The following is a 17,179-nucleotide window of genomic DNA, read 5'->3' as shown; positions in this document are numbered from 1 at the left end:
ACATGACTAGGTGACCTCGTGTGGTCCAAAGGATGGAATTAAGGATCTTGAGATAGAATGGTTGTCCTGGACTCTTCAAGTTAAGTCCAGGGTCATCACAAGGCCTCACGGGAAAGCAGAGGGACCAGAATCAGAGCAGAGGCAGAGGTCAGCGCTACCCTCCCCTCAGGTCAGGGCCAAGCAGACTTTCCCAGAGGCCACAAGCCATGGGCCACCTGACTGCCCTTGGCCACATCAACCGACGGAAAACCAAGCTTACTCTGTTGACAGAAAACCTCTGACAAAGGTGAAAACAGCAGAAAAACACAAAACTGCCAAAAGAGAAAATGTGTAAAAGTTTTGTATTTTTGTAGTTTTTTTAAAAGATGTGAAATAATACCAGTATAAAAAAATATTACATATCAAACAATATAGTGTTTGTATAAATCTCAGTAAAAAAGCATAATTTATCATTTAAAATAATTCATAAAATACATCTCGCTGAGAGCAAATCCTAACGTCATAGACGGTGACGACTCCCGTGTGCCACAGAGAGAAACCGGCCTGGGCCCACTGGGGCACTCACATCTCCCATGGGACTGCTATGCAGTCGGTCCTGGCAGCAGCCTGACGGGACAGGGCAAGACCATCATACACGGTCGGGACGTGGGGACCCCCCAGTCCTTGGCTGAGTTCACGGAGCAGAGTCCTGGGACAGGAGCAGGCTGTCCGTGTCCCCTGGGAGCGACAGGACAGCCCCCTCCTCTACTGGTAGATGACCTTCACGCAAAAGGTCTCCTCGTTTTTGTCTTCGTGGTCGTTGATGTAAATCAGGATCTCTTCCTCCCCGGCTCTCTGACGGGACACAAACCGCAGGCCGATGGTATAGGTCTCACCTCCCCCGACCTGGAAAGAAATGTTGCCATACTCATGCCCACCCCGCCGGTTCCACAGGCAAACACACACACACACCCCAGGCTAGCAGCTTCCACAGAGGCAAACACACACACACACACACACACACACATACACACCATACTCGTGCCCCACCGCCCCCTCCACCGGCTCCTCTCTCTTCTAGCAGCTTTCACACAGGCAAACACACACACACGTGCGCGCGTGCACGCACACACACACATACACACACATACCCCACCCCACCCCCAGGCTGGCAGGCTTCAGAAAACACAGGAACATTCAGAACCCAATCTCCCATGTTACTGTCAAGCCCTCTCCCCGACAGCCGCTCTTCCCAAGTCCCTGGGAGACACATCACTAAGCCCCCTCCCCTGACTGACAGACTGATCCACTCTGAGTCGCTGCTCACTTTCCCTAAAATAGCCACGGTGGATCAAGGCCTCACTTGCCAGAGAATCTGGATGAAACTGCTGTGAAACTGCCGGGGAGGTGGGGGCCTAGGTGTGGGGTCAGAGGCCCAGGCAGAGTTCAGCGGAGGTGCCCCTGGGGACTGCAGGCGTCTCACTGGAGCACAGACTGCTTTCCCCAGGACTTCCTGGAGCCCCCCACCCTGCAGGGTCCCACCCCTGAGCAGTCCGCACCTGGAAGGCGTCCTCCTTGAACTGCAGCAGGTGGGGGTGGTCGCTGTGCAGGCGGTAGGCCCTCCGCGAGGGGTAGGGATTGGTGTAGGTGATGCGCTTATTGGCGCCCCTCCCGCTCCCCGCGGGCAGCTTTATCTCGAAGGCCTGCAGGGAGGGCAGGAGTTGGCCCCTGGCTGCTTCTCCAGTGACTTCCCAAGCCTGCCCTGCGCTCGGGGCCCTAGACGCTAGATGGCTCCATAAATACAGCAGACAAGCCTCCCGAGGTCCTGGCCGAGGAGGCTCACTGTTCAGAAGCCAACAACCCCCAGACCCCCAGCCACTGGGCAGGCCAGGTCAGGGGACGAGGGGACAATCAGGGGACACCCCACCCCAGCCACGTGGCCCCACATCCCACATCAGACCTTGGAGATGAGAGGCGGCCGGCAGGAGAGACACAGGAGCCACGAGGCCACCAGCTGGTGGGCGTCCACGTCAACCAGGTGGAGGTGCGCGAAGCGGCTGCCCGGCCTGCAGGGCCTGACGCTCACATGCAAGTCCTGCACCCCGTGAGGAGGCAGCACGAACACACCTCTGGGGTCCGTCTTCCAGGGGACAGGGGAGCAGGGGGTCAGGAGGTGAGGGCTTCATCCCAGGGAGCACAACGGTTCAGGGGTGACCACCTGTGCTGGGCGGGAAGCCCTCCAGTCTGCATGAAGTCAACTGTGCCACTGGCACCAGTACCAGCAGGGCACAGTCCATGTCCCCATCTTTGGGGTTGAATCCCCTCCCCTACAGCAGGAACCCCTAAGTGCTGGAGCGGCCTCAGCAGAGAAAAGCTGAACCAGCCCAGTCTCGGGCGAGGCATCCGCATCATCCCATCACCGAGATGCACAATTGCGGCCACACTGACTCCAGAGTCACAGTTAATTCTTTCTGTGATATACAATATATACTCCCATAAATATGGTAATATATACTCCCAGCAATTCTACAAGTTGGCCCTGGGGCGTCTGTAAATAAGTCAGTCATCCCACGAAGGCACATCTGACAAAGGCGATGTGAACTAAGGCTCCATTGACCTTCAGGAATCCCTGAGCCACAGCGCCATTCCCATCCCCTCCCCAGGTGGGCAAGGAAGGGAGGGCCCAGGGGACCTCCTCGAAACCCAACAGCCCCCACCCAAAGGCCATACCGTCAGCTCCTGGGGGTGTGAGCTGAAAGCCTGCACTCTCCTAACTGTCTGCGTCCCCCGGAGGACGAGAGCCAGGCGGGTCCTCTGGCCAGTGATACAGGAGACGTCCACTCGCTGCAGCGAGTGCAGGTGGACCTGCCAGGTCTGGACAGGTGTTGCTAACCAGCGGTCTCTGTGGGCAGAAGCCATTCACGGTCAGTGAGGACAGTACACTGACTGTGGGAGGGGAGCCCCAGGAGGCTGAGAAGGCGGCCAAGAGGGCAGGTGGGGCCCAGGTGCTGTCACCCCCATGGCCCCCTTTCCTCCGAGGCTGAGGCTCTCAGGCAGGGCTGTGGCCTCTATGTGGCCTTGACCCTGAACAGAGACCCCAAATGTGTGGCAACGTGGGCTTCAGCACACTTGTACCTGGGTCAGCAGAACCCCAAACCAGGCCTAGAGCAAACCCCATGGACAGCACGGCATGGACAAGGATGTGGGCTCGGAGGTCACATGGGCCTGAGCCCCGGCTCTGCACCAGTTGTCTGGTGCCAGGGACCCTGACCCTTGGTGGTAAATGGGCCTCAGGGACGCCTGCCCACAAGCCATCATGAGGACCACACTCTAGCCACCACATGGCACCTGCAAGCCAGGCACTGACCCTCAGCTAGGGTGGGCCCTCAGTGCAAGAGACACTCTCCAACCCTCCCCATTCCCAGACAGGCTGAGGCAAACCCTCCAGCTTGCCTGTACTGGTTTTAAAGGCTCTCAAGGCCTGGGAGATATGATTCACAGGGAGAGGGAAAGGGACTGAGGTCATTTCACTGGGTCCTTGGGCATCACAGGAAATGACACCACCTTCCATCTCCCTGGGGGGCGGGATAGGCAGGACCACAGCCTGCATCCCTGAGACTTGGGAGGGGTCATGGGGACAAGGCTGTCTGGCCATCCTGGCACGTGCTGCGGCAGAAGTGGCCTCCTGCCTGGGTCTGAAGCGTCCCACCAGCTGGTAATGCCAGCTGAGCAGAAGCTCCTTGCAAGACCTCAGCCAGTCTCAGCTCACGTGGCCAAACACCAGCCCGCCTCCTCACCACAAGTGTAGAAGCCACAGGGCTGGCACTTCCAGGGCCACCAGCGGTCCCCAGCCTGCCTCCTCACCAACCCCCACCCTCCACACCACCAGGGCCCACACGCTCACACGTAGATGGTGACAAAGAAGTCCTTGACCTCTGGGCTAGGGCCACTGGCCACCTTCAGGAACACGTCACGGGGCTCCCCGGGGCCCTGTCGACAGAGGGGCGCATCACAGCAACACTGGGCTCCAACCCCAGCTCCCCAAGTCCCCAGGAAGCAAATGCAGGTGTGAACCGGGCCCCCTCCCCCAACAGGTTTTTAATTTTCTGTACTTGTCAGAATTCATTATTTTTGTCACTGCAAAAGAGAAAAATCCTTAACTTCTTGATTTCATATTGAGTTTAATAATTATATTCTGCAGGAGATTTTATCCCATTTCCTAACCAGTCATAACATAATTATGGCCGTTATCCTTGCACAATGGCAATTAATAAGTGCCTTAATTACCACTCACTTTATTCTGTTTGCCTCACGCATTTTTTTTTAATTTAAATTCAGATAATCAAGGAACTGATCTGCTAGCAGGAAAAATGAAAACTCATTCATAAAACTCTCATGAGGATGTCAAAATAGCCCTTTAGCAGCTTAGAAACAAGCCACTTCAGTGAAAACCTAAAATGAAGAGGCTGCAGGATACTTGGGATGCAAACGGTAGGCAGGGCCTGGAGAGGGCAGGGCCACAGAACTTACCACACTCTGTGTCTCACAAATGATGTTCGGGTCACTACATCGAACATGGAAAGGGGGGTCCTCACTGGAAGTCCCTACAGGGGCACCTGGAGGGGGGAATATGAAAGCAAATGTCTTTTCCCAAAAGCCAAGACCCCCATAGGTGCTTAACGAAACACACTAGGGGACACAGCTGTCTGTGTGAACACCAGCGCTTCTTTCTCACCCAAGGGAGTAACCAAAGGAAGTTGGGGGGTACCATGGAGCCAGGAGCCAAACACAAAGGCTCAGATCTGTTCTGAAGGCACCAGGGAGAAGTGAATCAGCAGGTGAATCCCCAGGCCCAACACGGAGGGCAGCACAGAGCCCGACACCCGAGGCCGGAGACCTTCCCCGGGCTGTGGATTTCAGGATGGAATCCGAGGGCCACGGGCGCCCTGCCACTGAAGAGGGACAAGAGAAGGTCACCGTGTCAAACGCTCAGGCAGGAGGCGGTGCTGGGTTAAGAGCATCCCGGGTTGATGGAAGAATACTTGTCACCCTCGGGAGAAGCCTTTTCCACCTGCTGAATCTGTGGGGAGAGCGGGACCTTGCCTGGAAGCGTGTGCCAGGGTGGCAGGCGGATGGCTTTCTTCAGGAAGGTGAGCTCCGGGTGGTGGAAGCGGAAGACCTGGTCCACCACGTGAGGCTGCAGCTCCACCGTCAGGCAGAGCACGGCCAGGGGCTTGCCGCTGCCCGCGCGGAACAGGACCTGCCGGAGAGCGGAGGGCGGGCAGTGCAGGGTCAGGACCTGCACACGGGGTCTCAGGCAGCTGCGTGCACGGCACCTCTCTGGACAGACAGGGTGGGGGTCCCCATAGGGTCTGCTCACCCCCAGGAGGTGGGAAGGGCAGGCAGAGTCAGACACACAGGGTCTGCAGTTGTGGGTGCCCACCCAAGGGGACCAGCCCAGCACAGGCTCCACACACGTGGACCACATGCGGCTGCCGCTCCTGCCACTTCCTGGAGGGAAGGGAAGTGCTCAGAAGGCCAGTGAGAAAGGTCTGCAGCCCTGAGTCCCCCTCCGACGCTCCCGCTGCCTGCATGTGCTGGGAAGTCATTCTAGAAGATCTAGACACTAACCCCACCAGGCCCTCAGAGGCGGGAAGCACAGCACATCCCCCAGAGGGTAAAAGGGGGCTGTGCCTAAACCCAAATGGCTACAAACTTTCTTTTTTAAAAAAAAATCATTATTCACTGAAAAAAAAAAATGTATCCAAGAGAGGTTCTAACTGGGGAGATGATGGAGCCAGTGTCTTTATTCCGGGACTCAACCAGCCCAGCAAGCTCTCGGGAGCCAGGATGGAGAGCAGCACACGGTCAACCCCGCAGCTGGACAACCTTCCCACATCGGCGCAAAGCTCAGGACCCCAGACAGACCTTCCACATGGAAAGGTCGCTCCTCCACTTTGTGGGTTTTACTATGAAGGCTTAGATGTGTAACTGGACACATGATAACTGGACAGCTGCCCATGAGGCCACGTGAGTGTGAGACAGGCACAAGGTGCACACTGCCTGCCCTCTGGACCCCAGCACATGGCCGCCCTCTCCAGGGAGCCCTTTCTGAACGCGCGGTCACTATCCCTTGTGTGTCTTCACCCTTCCCTCCGGGTCTTTAAGTGACTCCATGTTGGCTCCACCTTTTCGGAGGGTCACCTGAAAGCCACTGCCCCATGCATCTGTCCCCAAGTCTGTTTCCATGCTTTGTATGTGCTAACCCGGCTTCATGATCCACTGGGAGGGGAGCCCCACCACTGCACCCACATTCCTGGCAGCTGTGCACTGACACTCCTGCTGGAATTTCACTGCTATTCTGGGACTTTTAGCTCTACAATGACCGACTGTTTTTTAGCCTGAGGATCTGTTCAGAGGGATCAGGAGCAAGGGCACCCCAGTCATAATGAGCACACCCAGCACCAGACCTTAGTTTCTAAACACCATTCTCCACTAACAGGAACCTTAGATAACTGGCTGATCCAGACACAGAGCAGAAAGTCTAAGATGATTCAAGACGGAACATCTCATGTGCCGGGCACTAAGGAAAAGATCCAATGATGGCAGGGACCTGTCAAAAGGACACAGGGGCCAGCTCAAAGCAGAAGCCCCTGGTGGATGAGCAGTAAAACAGAGAAAGACAGTGACAAATGACCACCTGCTGAACGAAAAAAGAATTCACGCTCCAAAATGGTGCCAAATAAACTACAGGAATGAATGGAGGGAGGCAAAGTTCTGCCTAGTCACTTAGAACGTAGAAGGGATGATCGAATCTGAAAGTCACCGACAGCCAACCATCACGCAAGAATCATCAGGGGAGAATTATTTTAAAAAGAATGTCTATATGTGTAAAACTGAGTCACTTTGCTGTACAGCAGAGATTGGCACAACACTGTAAGTTGACTATACTTCAATTAAAAAAAAAGAATCATCAGTGGATATGAAAACTAGCAGCAGAAGTTGCATGAGGAACAAGATATTGACATAGTCTGAGTATCTCCTGACAAAACTCAAATATTGACATAATCTGAGTATCTCCTGACAAAACACTATAGTTCTACTTATCATCTATAAAATACTTGTGAATTAATTTTACATTGAAGGAGCCTGGCAGACACCATCTTAACCAAGTAAGATGTTAAATTAACATCACTGGAAATAGAACAAATCGACATTGTGTCCCTCCCGATCAGAGGCTCTGAGAAGAACACAGCAGACCATCTGTGCTCGTCCAGCCCTGGAGGCACAGCCTGAACCCACTGACTCGCGAACACCAGACAAACCAGACTGAGGGGCAGGTGGAAGAACTGGCCTTTGTGCATCCAAAGTACTGAGGCTGTGGAAGGTGAGAAAAACTGGGTGGGACCACCTGACGCACCGTGGGACCCCAGGCGGGTGAGGGGTCCAGGGTTGGGATATTTGGAAAATGCAATCCAGGCCTATGATGAAATTGTATCAGTGTCAATTTTCTGATTTTCCAAGGCTGAGCACTGAAGAATTGATGCTTTTGAGTTGTGGTGTGGAGAAGACTCTTGAGAATTCCTTGGACAACAAGGAGATCAAACCAGTCAATCCAAAGGAAATCAACCCTGAATATTCACTGGAAGGACTGACACTGAAGCTAAAGCTCCAGTATTTTGGCCACCTGATGCAAAAAGCCAACTCACTGGAAAAGACTGTGATACTGGGAAAGACTGAAGGCAAAAGGAGAAGGCGGCAGCAGAGGATAAGATGATTAGACAGCATCACCCACTCAATGGACATGAGTTTGAGCAAACTCCAGGAGACAGTGAAGGACAAGAGAGCCTAGCTTGCTGCAGTCCATGGGGTTGCAAAGTGTTGGACAGGGCTTGGCGACTGGACAACTGTGGTTGTGGAGTAGAGTATCCTTATTTTCAGGACATACAAATTCTAAGTTTCAAGGAGCAACTGGGCATTTTGCACATAACTTATTCTCAAAGTGCTCAGGAAAAAAAAATATATGGATAAATATAGACACAAAATGATAAGGCGAAGGTAAAATGTCAACAACTAGGAATCTGAGTAAATAAGACATGGCAATTCTTTGCACTATTCTTATAACTCCAAGTTTGAGATTATTTCAAAATAAAAAAAGGCATCCAGTATCACCTGTCACTTCCAAGTCGGTTCCCTCTGTTTTAGCTTCTTCTGTTTGCTGGTCTCTTCAGTGTCTGATTTCCGCCCTGACACAAAGAGGGCGGTGGTGGACACTTTTTTTTTTTTTTAGGCTCACTTGTTCAGTCTCTGTGAGCTGGTGCACTGGGACGACCCAGAGGGATGGTACGGGGAGGGAGGAGGGAGGAGGGTTCAGGATAATGAACACATGTATACCTGTGGCGGATTCATGTTGATATATGGCAACACCAATACAATATTGTAAAGTTAAAAAAAAAAAGGTATTTCTGTTTTCAAAAAAATAAATAAATAAATAAAGGCACAACAATAAATAATTTTTTTTAAAAAGGCACAGGAGCTATAAGATATATTTCAGGGTAACCAAACTGCTGACGGGAGAAGTTCTTATTTATAGAAGAATCATGAGCAGTAAGTACAGGAACAATGAGAGAAATGGAGTTTCACCATTTTCCATCCTGATGGAATAACGGGTGTGGACAGTGGGCTTTTAGTGGACACATTAGCCACCAGGAACAGCCAGCTGCCTCAGCCTCTGCACGTGAGGCTACAATCAGCCCAGTGAGGCTGGCCCAGGGTGGCCGGCCCACCCCCAGTGACTCCAGGGACAGAGTGCCGAGGACAGTGAACCCCAGCTTCCACAGACCATCCCCAAAAAGATGAGCAAGCACGGACTGGACATTGGGCCATCCCGAGGACCTGCTGCTAATCTGGGGGCAGTGATGACGGCACAAAGCCAGCTTAAAAAATTAGTCCTTATCAGTTTAGAGATACATACAGAAGTAATTATGAGTAAACTCATAAGGTGTCTGGGATTTGTTTTAAAACTCCAAATTCATGTAAGGAAAAATTAGCCTCTCAGATTTATTTCTAGCCCTAACTAAGAAGTTGACACATTCCTTGTTGTTGTTGTTGTTGTTAAGTCGCTTCAGTCGTGTCCGACTCTGTGTAACCCCATAGACGGCTGCCCACCAGGCTCCCCCATCCCTGGGACTCCCCAGGCAAGAACACTGGAGTGGGTTGCCATTTCCTTCTCCGATGCATGAAAGTGAAAAGCGAAAGTGAAGTCGCTCAGTCGTGTCCGACTCTTCGCAACCCCATGGACTGCAGCCCACCAGGCTCCTCCATCCACGGGATTTTCCAGGCAAGAGTACTGGAGTGGGGTGCCATCGCCTTCTCCAACACATTCCTTAGACAAAGGCAAAGCTGTGGCTCCATGTTTAAATAAAATACAGCAAATTTTCCTGGGTCACAGGTCATGGGCACAGGACTGCCCCCTGACAGGGAGACTCAGGGACACAAGGCAGCCAGGTTCTCAGTCTTGGAAATCTGTTCTCGGGGCAAGTGGCAGGGCAAAAGTGTTCTTGTTTTTCCTTTCATTTACTTTCAAGAGGCATTTGTTTTTGGAAAGCCACTCAGTCATGTTCGACTCTTTGTGACCCCATGGAATTCTCCAGGCCAGAATACTGGAAAGGGTAGTCTTTCCCTTCTCCAGGGGATCCCCTCAACCCAGGTCTCCCACATTGCAGGTGGATGTTTTACCAGCTGAGCCACAGGGGAAGCCCAAGAATACTGGAGTGGGTAGCCTGTCCCTTCTCCGGGGGATCTTCCCGACCCAGGAATCAAATTGGGCTGTCCTGCATTGCAGGTGGATTCTTTATTAACTGAGCTATCAGGGAAGCCCTTCAAAAGGGCCTGGAGAAATCCATGGACTGTACAGTCCATGGGGTTGCAAAGAGTCGTACACAACTGAGTGACTTTCAAATGGCATTAGTCTACCAAAAAAAGAAAACAAAAACAAATTTCTATAAAACAACAGTTTCCCAGATACCCAATAAGGACCTATTGTATAACACAGGGAACTCAATACTCTATAATGACCTATATGGGAAAAGAATCTGAAAAGACTGGATATATGTAGATGTCTAACTGATCACTTTGCTGTCCATCTGAAACTAACACAACATTGTAAATCAACTGTATTCCAATAAAATTAAAAAAGAACACAACAGGGACCCAGGCTCCCCTAAGGACATCCTATATCGGCAGGCAGGTGATTGAGAAGTGCACCCTGCAAAGAGCCGTCCCCAGAGATGGCAACAGGCAAGTCCTACTTCCCAGAAGTAACACACTGACATACACACACGCCACTTTGATTCTACACAACACGGGATGCTCTGTCAGGGTCCGAAGGCCCATCTGACCCTAAGTGTGGGGCTATGCGGTGCCGGCTACAGCGGACACTGTTGGGTTGCATGCTGGCTTCCCACTAAGCAAGTCTCCGGGGAGGTGTTTCCATCCTAGACCCCTGCCCGGAGAACATACCAGCGTCCGGTTGAAGCTGCCACTGCCCTGTTAGGACATGTAATGTCCACCTCCATGGGCCCTGCCCCACCCCCACCCTAGACCCCTCCCTCTAGGAGGTGCAGAGAAGGGCACGGGGGCCTGATAAACAAACCACAGAACCCATGACACCCTTCACCCTCCACTCAGAGGACCCCTGGCCGGCACTGCCAGACCTCAGACCATCCAGACGGGAGGCCTACTGTCCTCTGCCCCTTACCTTGGCGTGTTTGGTGGGCATCATGCTGGACTTATAGGGTGATCCGGCATCCATGTCCTTCTCTGATCTCAGCTCAGCAGAGGCCTGCAAGGAACCGTGAGCCCCCGGGGTCATGAGACGGAGGCCCAGGGTGACAGGTACTTCTTCCCACCTGCAGGACCTTCTACCTATAGTACCTTCTACCTGTAGGAACGGCTGCCACCCTGAGTCCATGGCCTCAGAGGCCCCTTTACTCTCACAGTGACCCCACCCCTGGCAGCTGCTGTTATTAACCAACCCCCACGCCCCAAAGAGGAAGCGGGGCATGCTGAGAGCTGTAAGGGGGATCAGAGCCTATAACCCAGCTCTGCTCAAAGCCAGAGGCCTGACACCTTCACTACAGTCCAGACAACCTCTTGGCCCAAAAGTGCATCCAGAGAGCCTGCACTGAAAACCGTGAGCACCTCACGCCGGTCTCAGTGGTGAGCACTCCCTTGCAGAGCCGACCTCACGGGGTCAGGATGGAACACGCCCGCCGTACCCAGCCCATCACAGCATGCACTCTGCTCACACCCTCACAAGAAACCCCCAGGTGTCTGCAGTTCATGTCAGGGAGCAAGCAGCAGTGAGTAGAGAGTAGAAAACCCTAGAAAGTTTCAACCTGTTGGCTCCTCTGAGATTTAAGAAAGGCTCTTCTACCAAATTAATAAAGAGGATAAAGAGGAAGCGGTCCAGCTTTCCTGAGTGCTGAGTGACCTGTCAGGGCTGCTGGATCACAGTGCAGGTGCTGGGCATGGGTGGATGGGGGTGGGCGCAGGTGAGACAATGACAGTCAAGGGCTAACCATCTTTCACCACACGGGACAAGGCCCCCATCTCCCACATGACTTGGCAAGTAGGCTTTCCCAGGTGCCCGGCCAGCCCCTCAGCACAAGAAGACTGGCCTTCCTTACCTGTGCCGAGGCCCAGGGGCCCACAGAGAAAGTCTGGAACTTGAAGGGGATGTGGGCAGTCTCCCGAGGTCGCAGGAAGAGTTGGGGGGCCAGGCTGCCCCGCAGGTGGAACATGTCCTCCTCCAGGGGTGTGTGCAAGTCAGCCATGTCCTTGAAGTACCGCCACTCCTGACCATCCAGGATGAGACTGGAGGGAGGGGAGACGGCGCTGGGCACAATGTCCTTCTGGTCAGTCCCAGAGGTGGGGGATGGGTTAGTAGGGGTAGGTGCCCCTACCCACTCAGACCTGGCGGCCAGGACCCTCAAGGGCAAAACCAGCTCAGCTTTCAGTTGGAGCTGAGGGTAAAGGCTGGGGGTCTCACAGGGTGCCCGCAATCCCACCTGAGCTCGGGGTTGTCTATCTCGATGGTCACCATGTGCTGCGCGTTGTGGGGGTTCCTCAGGGCGAACTCGAAGAACTCGGCAGCGCCTAGGGTGGCGTGGATGGTGTGCTGCGTGGTGATGGCCGTGCTCAGTGCGCTGGCGATGCTCTCCGCCTTTGTGCGCTCACGGTAGGCGGCAATGACCTGCAGGTCTCGGGCGTGCTGGGCATGGAGGCTCTGCTGGGCCTGCAGACACAGGGGCCGAGGGGGCCATGGTCCTGAGGCTCGACACGGCTCGAGGGCTGTTTTCTGACCACCTCCCCTTCTCCACCCCAAATGCCAGACTCCTTTGGTATCAACACCACCCCCTTCTTGGACTCGGGGGTTGGGTGGGACTGGTCGCCTCCAGCCCCAGGGGACAGAGAATGGGGCTGCCTGTCTGCAGCAGCCCTGGTTCCCTCTGCCCGCAGGTGATGTACCCACAGGAGGTGAGGTCTGCCCACACGCCCCCTGAGACCACAACCACCCACCTGGGTGCAATGAGAAACTAAAAGCAGAAGTTGCCAATAAAAGAGGAGAGAATAGCTCCAAAACTAAGACATGTGACCGGCTCCCCGGCCAGGTCTGCAGCAGTGGCAGCAGGAGTCCTGTCAGCAAGCAGAGTCACCAGGAGGGGCTGTGGCCAGGCCTAACTGACCGCCAACTGGGTCAGGGTCCAGACCCAGGCACGCTGCCATGGCGGGTCTTGGCGTGGGTCCTTTGTCCACCTCCTTCTTCAAATGCTTCATATTTCCACAGGCTTGGCCACCCCAGGTGTGTTAGAGGCTGGAGGTGGGCTTATTTTTCTTGGGCGCCTTGTAGTGAAGGGTGAGGCCCATCAGACCTCAAGGCCAGGACCTGGGGAGGCGCCATGTGCTGGGGAGGCCGCAAGGGGCTCCAAACACGGAGGAGCCCCAGATGGCTGAATGCCTTCAGACTCTGACACAGAAGGCAAGGACCAAATTTGACTTTCGACTTAAATTAATTTGGATATTGACTTCCCCACAGCCAACACTCTGGCCTTTCCCCAGAAGGAGAATGAAGCTGAGCCTTGTTTCTCCCGGGGGATTTGAAAAGAGGAGGGCCGTAGTGTTGATACTTGAGACCTCCCTATGTGGGCATTTTAAGACCAGAGATTCTCTATGGAATGGAACCTCTGCCAGGCTGGGCTGGACACCACAGCCAGACCTAATTCAGGGTGAGAAACAAACAGAGCTGGGCTTTTCAACCTGGACTTGAAACAGAGGGCTGTTCCGGCCTGTCTCCAAGTGGAGGGGACACAGCCTGTACTGCCCACCAGTTAGAGGCCCCAGGACGAGGGCTCTGGGGGACAGGCCCCGTGAAGATGGGCGCAGGGCTGCCCCATCTTCAGACTGACTGCCCAGATGAGCGCAGCGACGGCCACTCCCCAGTTCATCGTAGGCTGGGTGGGTAACGCCACAGACAGAGGCAGTTTGGCCCAGGGCTTAAGGTCCCCGCACTGCTCCAGGCCAGGGGTAAAGGCTAGAAAGGATGGACCCGCCTGAAGGGTCTGGCACCATCTGCAGCTGCCTGGCACCACCCAGACTGTTAACCCAGCTCAGTCTCATACACACACAAGCCAGTCCTCTAGTATCACCTTTATAACTGGTGAAGTGAAAAGTCAAAGTGTTAGTTGCTCAGTTATGTCCAGATTTTTGCGACCCCATGGACTGTAGCCCACCAGGCTCCTCTGTCCATGGAATTCTCCAGGCAAGAATACTGGAGTGGGGTGCCATTTCCTTCTCCAAGGGATATTCCTGACCCAGGGATTGAACCTGGGTCTCCTACACTGCAGGCAGATTCTTTACCATCTGAGTCATCAGGTATGCCGAAAGCCATCAGTAAAACAGAGGTGATGTCTTGGTCTTTTTCTGCCATAGTTCTGTCTTAATTCAGAACCCACGCAGGCAAAGGTGATGACACGTATTGGACCCCTCAGGCTCCCAGAGGCAGCAGTTGGTACTGCGGCCCCAAGACTGGTCCAGGGTCGCGCCACCCACCAGCACAGGGACACTCATGAACCACGCGCTGGCATTTCTGGAAAGTAAAGCCCTGTCTTCTGTGGCACTTGGTGTGGTCTGGCAACACGGAACATGGGACTAGTGCCACCAGTTTTCTAGTGTGAGGGGCAATCCCGAGGCACCAGAGAGAGGGGGCGGTGCCCGACAGCAGTCACTGGGGCAGCTGCTGACCTGGGCACTGGGCACAGGGCAAGCCGAGTGCCCTCACATGGACGCTGTGGCTGCCCCAGGGCCCACCAGAGGTTCTGACTCTGCACTCCTGGCCCCAGGCCAACCACCTTCCCCCCAGAAGCTGGAGACCCTCAGCCTTGAGTCTGACCATCAGGGAAAGAAAGCTGCACCCCTAGCTGTCTCCTGACTGTCCTCGCATGACCCCCAGCTCCTGGGGTCTATGGAACCACACGGTTCCCTGCGCTACATGTGTGCAGGGTCAGCCAGGACACGGTGCCTGCTGACTCTTCCTGAGGACCCACTGACTTCACAGAACTTCCATCTCTGCTTCAAAGATGGGCATCTTTCCAGAAAGCTCTGGAAGGGAGAGAGACTACTGTATATTTGATAAATCGGGTTACTTTCACCTCAAAACTCCCCAGGGCTATGAACCCAGGAAATCATCACAATTTAGCAGAAAATTTTCTTGTATTTGGAAATCCAATTACTTCCAAATTTACTGATGTATTCAAAACAAGGGTTCTGAGCTGTTGATTTTCTCTATCAGAACATATCAAATAAGAGGAAACCAGCTAAATTAATCATAATAATGATGTTGGTAACAACAGCACTGGCAGTTGTCGGGCAGAGGACCTGCTGTGCGTGTGGCCAGCCACCCAGAGGCTGGGACCCCTGGCGTCCCCGGGTAGCAGCTGATCGGCCCTCAGAGGCGGCACAGGAGGCAGCAGACTGAGTGGCCTGTGGCCCGGAAGGAGGCCTGACCCAGCCCTGGGACAGCCTCCCCTCGAGGCATCCTCACAGCCATAGTCTGCTCCATGGCAGCAAGACGCTGCCGCGCTTGGCTCCCATGTCCACTGGCTGTCTGGGCCCCACCCGGCCATGTCATGTCTCACATCCCCTCCTGCTGTGCTCCACGCCCTTCCTCCCCCCACCAACTTAGGGCGGCTCCTTGCCCACCTGTGGGCACCGGGTAAGGGCCAGGCATGGCAACTCTGTTTGTGTCCAACAGGCCATGGGCACAGGCCTGGCTGGAGAAGGTTGCCATCTGTTCAGACACCCACCTGCCTTGATGTAGAGGCCCCTAGGACCTCTGTGGGATCCTCATCCCATGAACTCATAAAGTACAACCATCTTCTGTTTCTTAGCTGCAAAATACTACAGGGTCTTACTTAGATTTTTAGTCCAAAGTGGGAATTCTGATCATCACGGTTGCTCTGACACCTGTGATATAAAGTCCTCATGACTTTGCTCCCCAAACTTGGGGAACCCTCAGAATCCCTCTCAGAGCTGTTTTAAAAGTTTAGGCTCCAAGGACCCTACCCTGCACCAGCAATTTATTGGAATGGAGGCCAGGAATTGGCTTTTATTCAAAGCACTGTGGTAATTCTGGCTTGAAAACCTCCCCTGATGTCTGAGAAGTTGAGTCTCTCATGTTCTGTAACAAGGACGCAGAAGGGACAGGGTGGCTCCTGCAATGTTCTGGTGAACCCACCCACTCCTGCTGGGGGACCCAGGACCCAGCCTCACCAGCGCGCCCAGCCCGCGGCGGCCCGGCTCCAATCCACATTCCCGCAGCCGCACGGCCCTCATGCGCTCCAGCTTGCGCCTGCGGACGGCATCCCCCTCTTGATTGATGCCCTGGGGCCCCCGGGCCCCTGGTCTCGGTTGTGTGAAGAGCAGGGCGGCCAGTTCGCTGTCCACATCAGCCAGCTTCTGAGCTTGGACCACATTTTTCACTGCTGGAAGGTTCAAAGAGAGGCTCAGAGGTTAAAGGGCAGAGTTTACACTCTCTAAACAGCCAGGGCTCCATGCCTACCAGAGCACTTCATCCAGCGAGGGAGCCCAGAAAGCCCCCAGCTTCTCATGAACCCTGGGGTGCTGACACGGGTGGAAATGGTGCATCCTGCCCTGCTCGGCATCCTTCCCTTCTCCAGCCTCTCACATAGAGGGGGTTTGGTCTTGGTCCCAGGACGCAAACGTATGAATCCCCCGCTAGGTCTAGGGAAAAGCTCAGTGTTGCAGAAGCTCATGCCCTCAGGATGCCCCAGGGCCCGAGACACCCTCACCCAGGCCCGCGACCCTGCTCACCCCCAGCCCCTCCAGCGAGCACCCTCAACACCAGCACATGGTCCTGGCAGGTCCTCAAACTCACCTGGGTGGGGGTGTCACAAGCCCTAAGTTCAGATCAGGAATCGGGGGCTCTGATGAGTCCTGTCCCTCAGCCTGAGGCCCCTGGATGGCCAGGGTGGGTGAAGACTGGACCACCCTGGCTTGCATCCCAAGCCCTCTGCTCTGCACCTGCTTCCTCTGACTGGTGGGGCCCCCCAAGCACCGTCTCCCCCGGGGGTTCTATTGGAACCCTGGACCCAAAGGAAAGTGGTGCAGCTGACAAATAGAAGCTGCCGCAGGCAGGCCAGGCCCCGGCAGGCAGGAGCGCGGCACTGCCTTCCTCCCGTCCGTGGTGCTCCTGTGACGTGTGCACGAGCCACATCACAAGCTGACACACAGACTCCTGGGCAATCACGAAACCAGGCACAGGCGAGCAGGTGGGAGGGAGCCCCCGACCTGGAACTGGGTACTTCCTCCAGGCACCCCCAGAACCACAGTATGTAACCCCGAGCCTGAACTCTGCTGGCCAGGCACCCACTCCCCATCCTCGTGTGTCTCCACCTCCTGCTGCAGTGCTCCACATCCTCCCTCAACAGAGACAAGTGCTACTTCCGGTTCCGGGTGCCATGAGATGGTGCAGACGTCTCACACTGTCACCCCAAAAGAGCACATGTCCTGTATCTGGGGTCCAGCTCCATGGGGATGGGAGCTCCAATCTGGATCGGGCTCAAGCAGCCCAAGGCCCGCAGTCGCACAAGGAGGGTCCAGGGTGGAAGACAAGCAAGGC

General features: G+C 54.6%; 1 protein-coding gene across 10 annotated transcripts in view; it reads right to left on the bottom strand.

Moving 5' to 3' along the window:
- Nucleotides 1–322: 322 nt before the first annotated feature.
- The window catches only part of NPHP4 (nephrocystin 4), a 138,538-nt gene continuing 121,681 nt past the window's right edge, over nucleotides 323–17,179 (bottom strand). For 7 of the 10 annotated variants that reach the window (XM_059875745.1, XM_005217171.5, XM_059875743.1 and 4 more), the window contains 11 exons: nucleotides 15,811–16,022; nucleotides 12,051–12,277; nucleotides 11,670–11,856; nucleotides 10,739–10,822; nucleotides 5,083–5,239; nucleotides 4,510–4,595; nucleotides 3,884–3,969; nucleotides 2,710–2,881; nucleotides 1,940–2,119; nucleotides 1,539–1,682; nucleotides 323–885 (listed from right to left, as the gene is read on the bottom strand). In XM_059875745.1, coding sequence (XP_059731728.1) covers nucleotides 745–885; nucleotides 1,539–1,682; nucleotides 1,940–2,119; nucleotides 2,710–2,881; nucleotides 3,884–3,969; nucleotides 4,510–4,595; nucleotides 5,083–5,239; nucleotides 10,739–10,822; nucleotides 11,670–11,856; nucleotides 12,051–12,277; nucleotides 15,811–16,022 — 1,676 coding nt within the window. In that variant the 3' untranslated portion in view covers nucleotides 323–744. Of the gene's footprint in view, nucleotides 886–1,538; nucleotides 1,683–1,939; nucleotides 2,198–2,709; nucleotides 2,882–3,883; nucleotides 3,970–4,509; nucleotides 4,596–4,747; nucleotides 5,240–10,738; nucleotides 10,823–11,669; nucleotides 11,857–12,050; nucleotides 12,278–15,810; nucleotides 16,023–17,179 lie in introns of those variants that run through there. The other 3 variants (XM_010813384.4, XM_059875747.1, XR_001502085.3) reach the window with 3 other exon arrangements.

The sequence above is a fragment of the Bos taurus genome, chromosome 16, assembly GCF_002263795.3.
Source record: "Bos taurus isolate L1 Dominette 01449 registration number 42190680 breed Hereford chromosome 16, ARS-UCD2.0, whole genome shotgun sequence".
NCBI classification, from domain to species: domain Eukaryota; kingdom Metazoa; phylum Chordata; class Mammalia; order Artiodactyla; family Bovidae; genus Bos; species Bos taurus.
The sequence above is the reverse complement of the archived record's forward strand: the minus strand, read 5'-3'. Positions and strand labels throughout refer to the sequence as shown.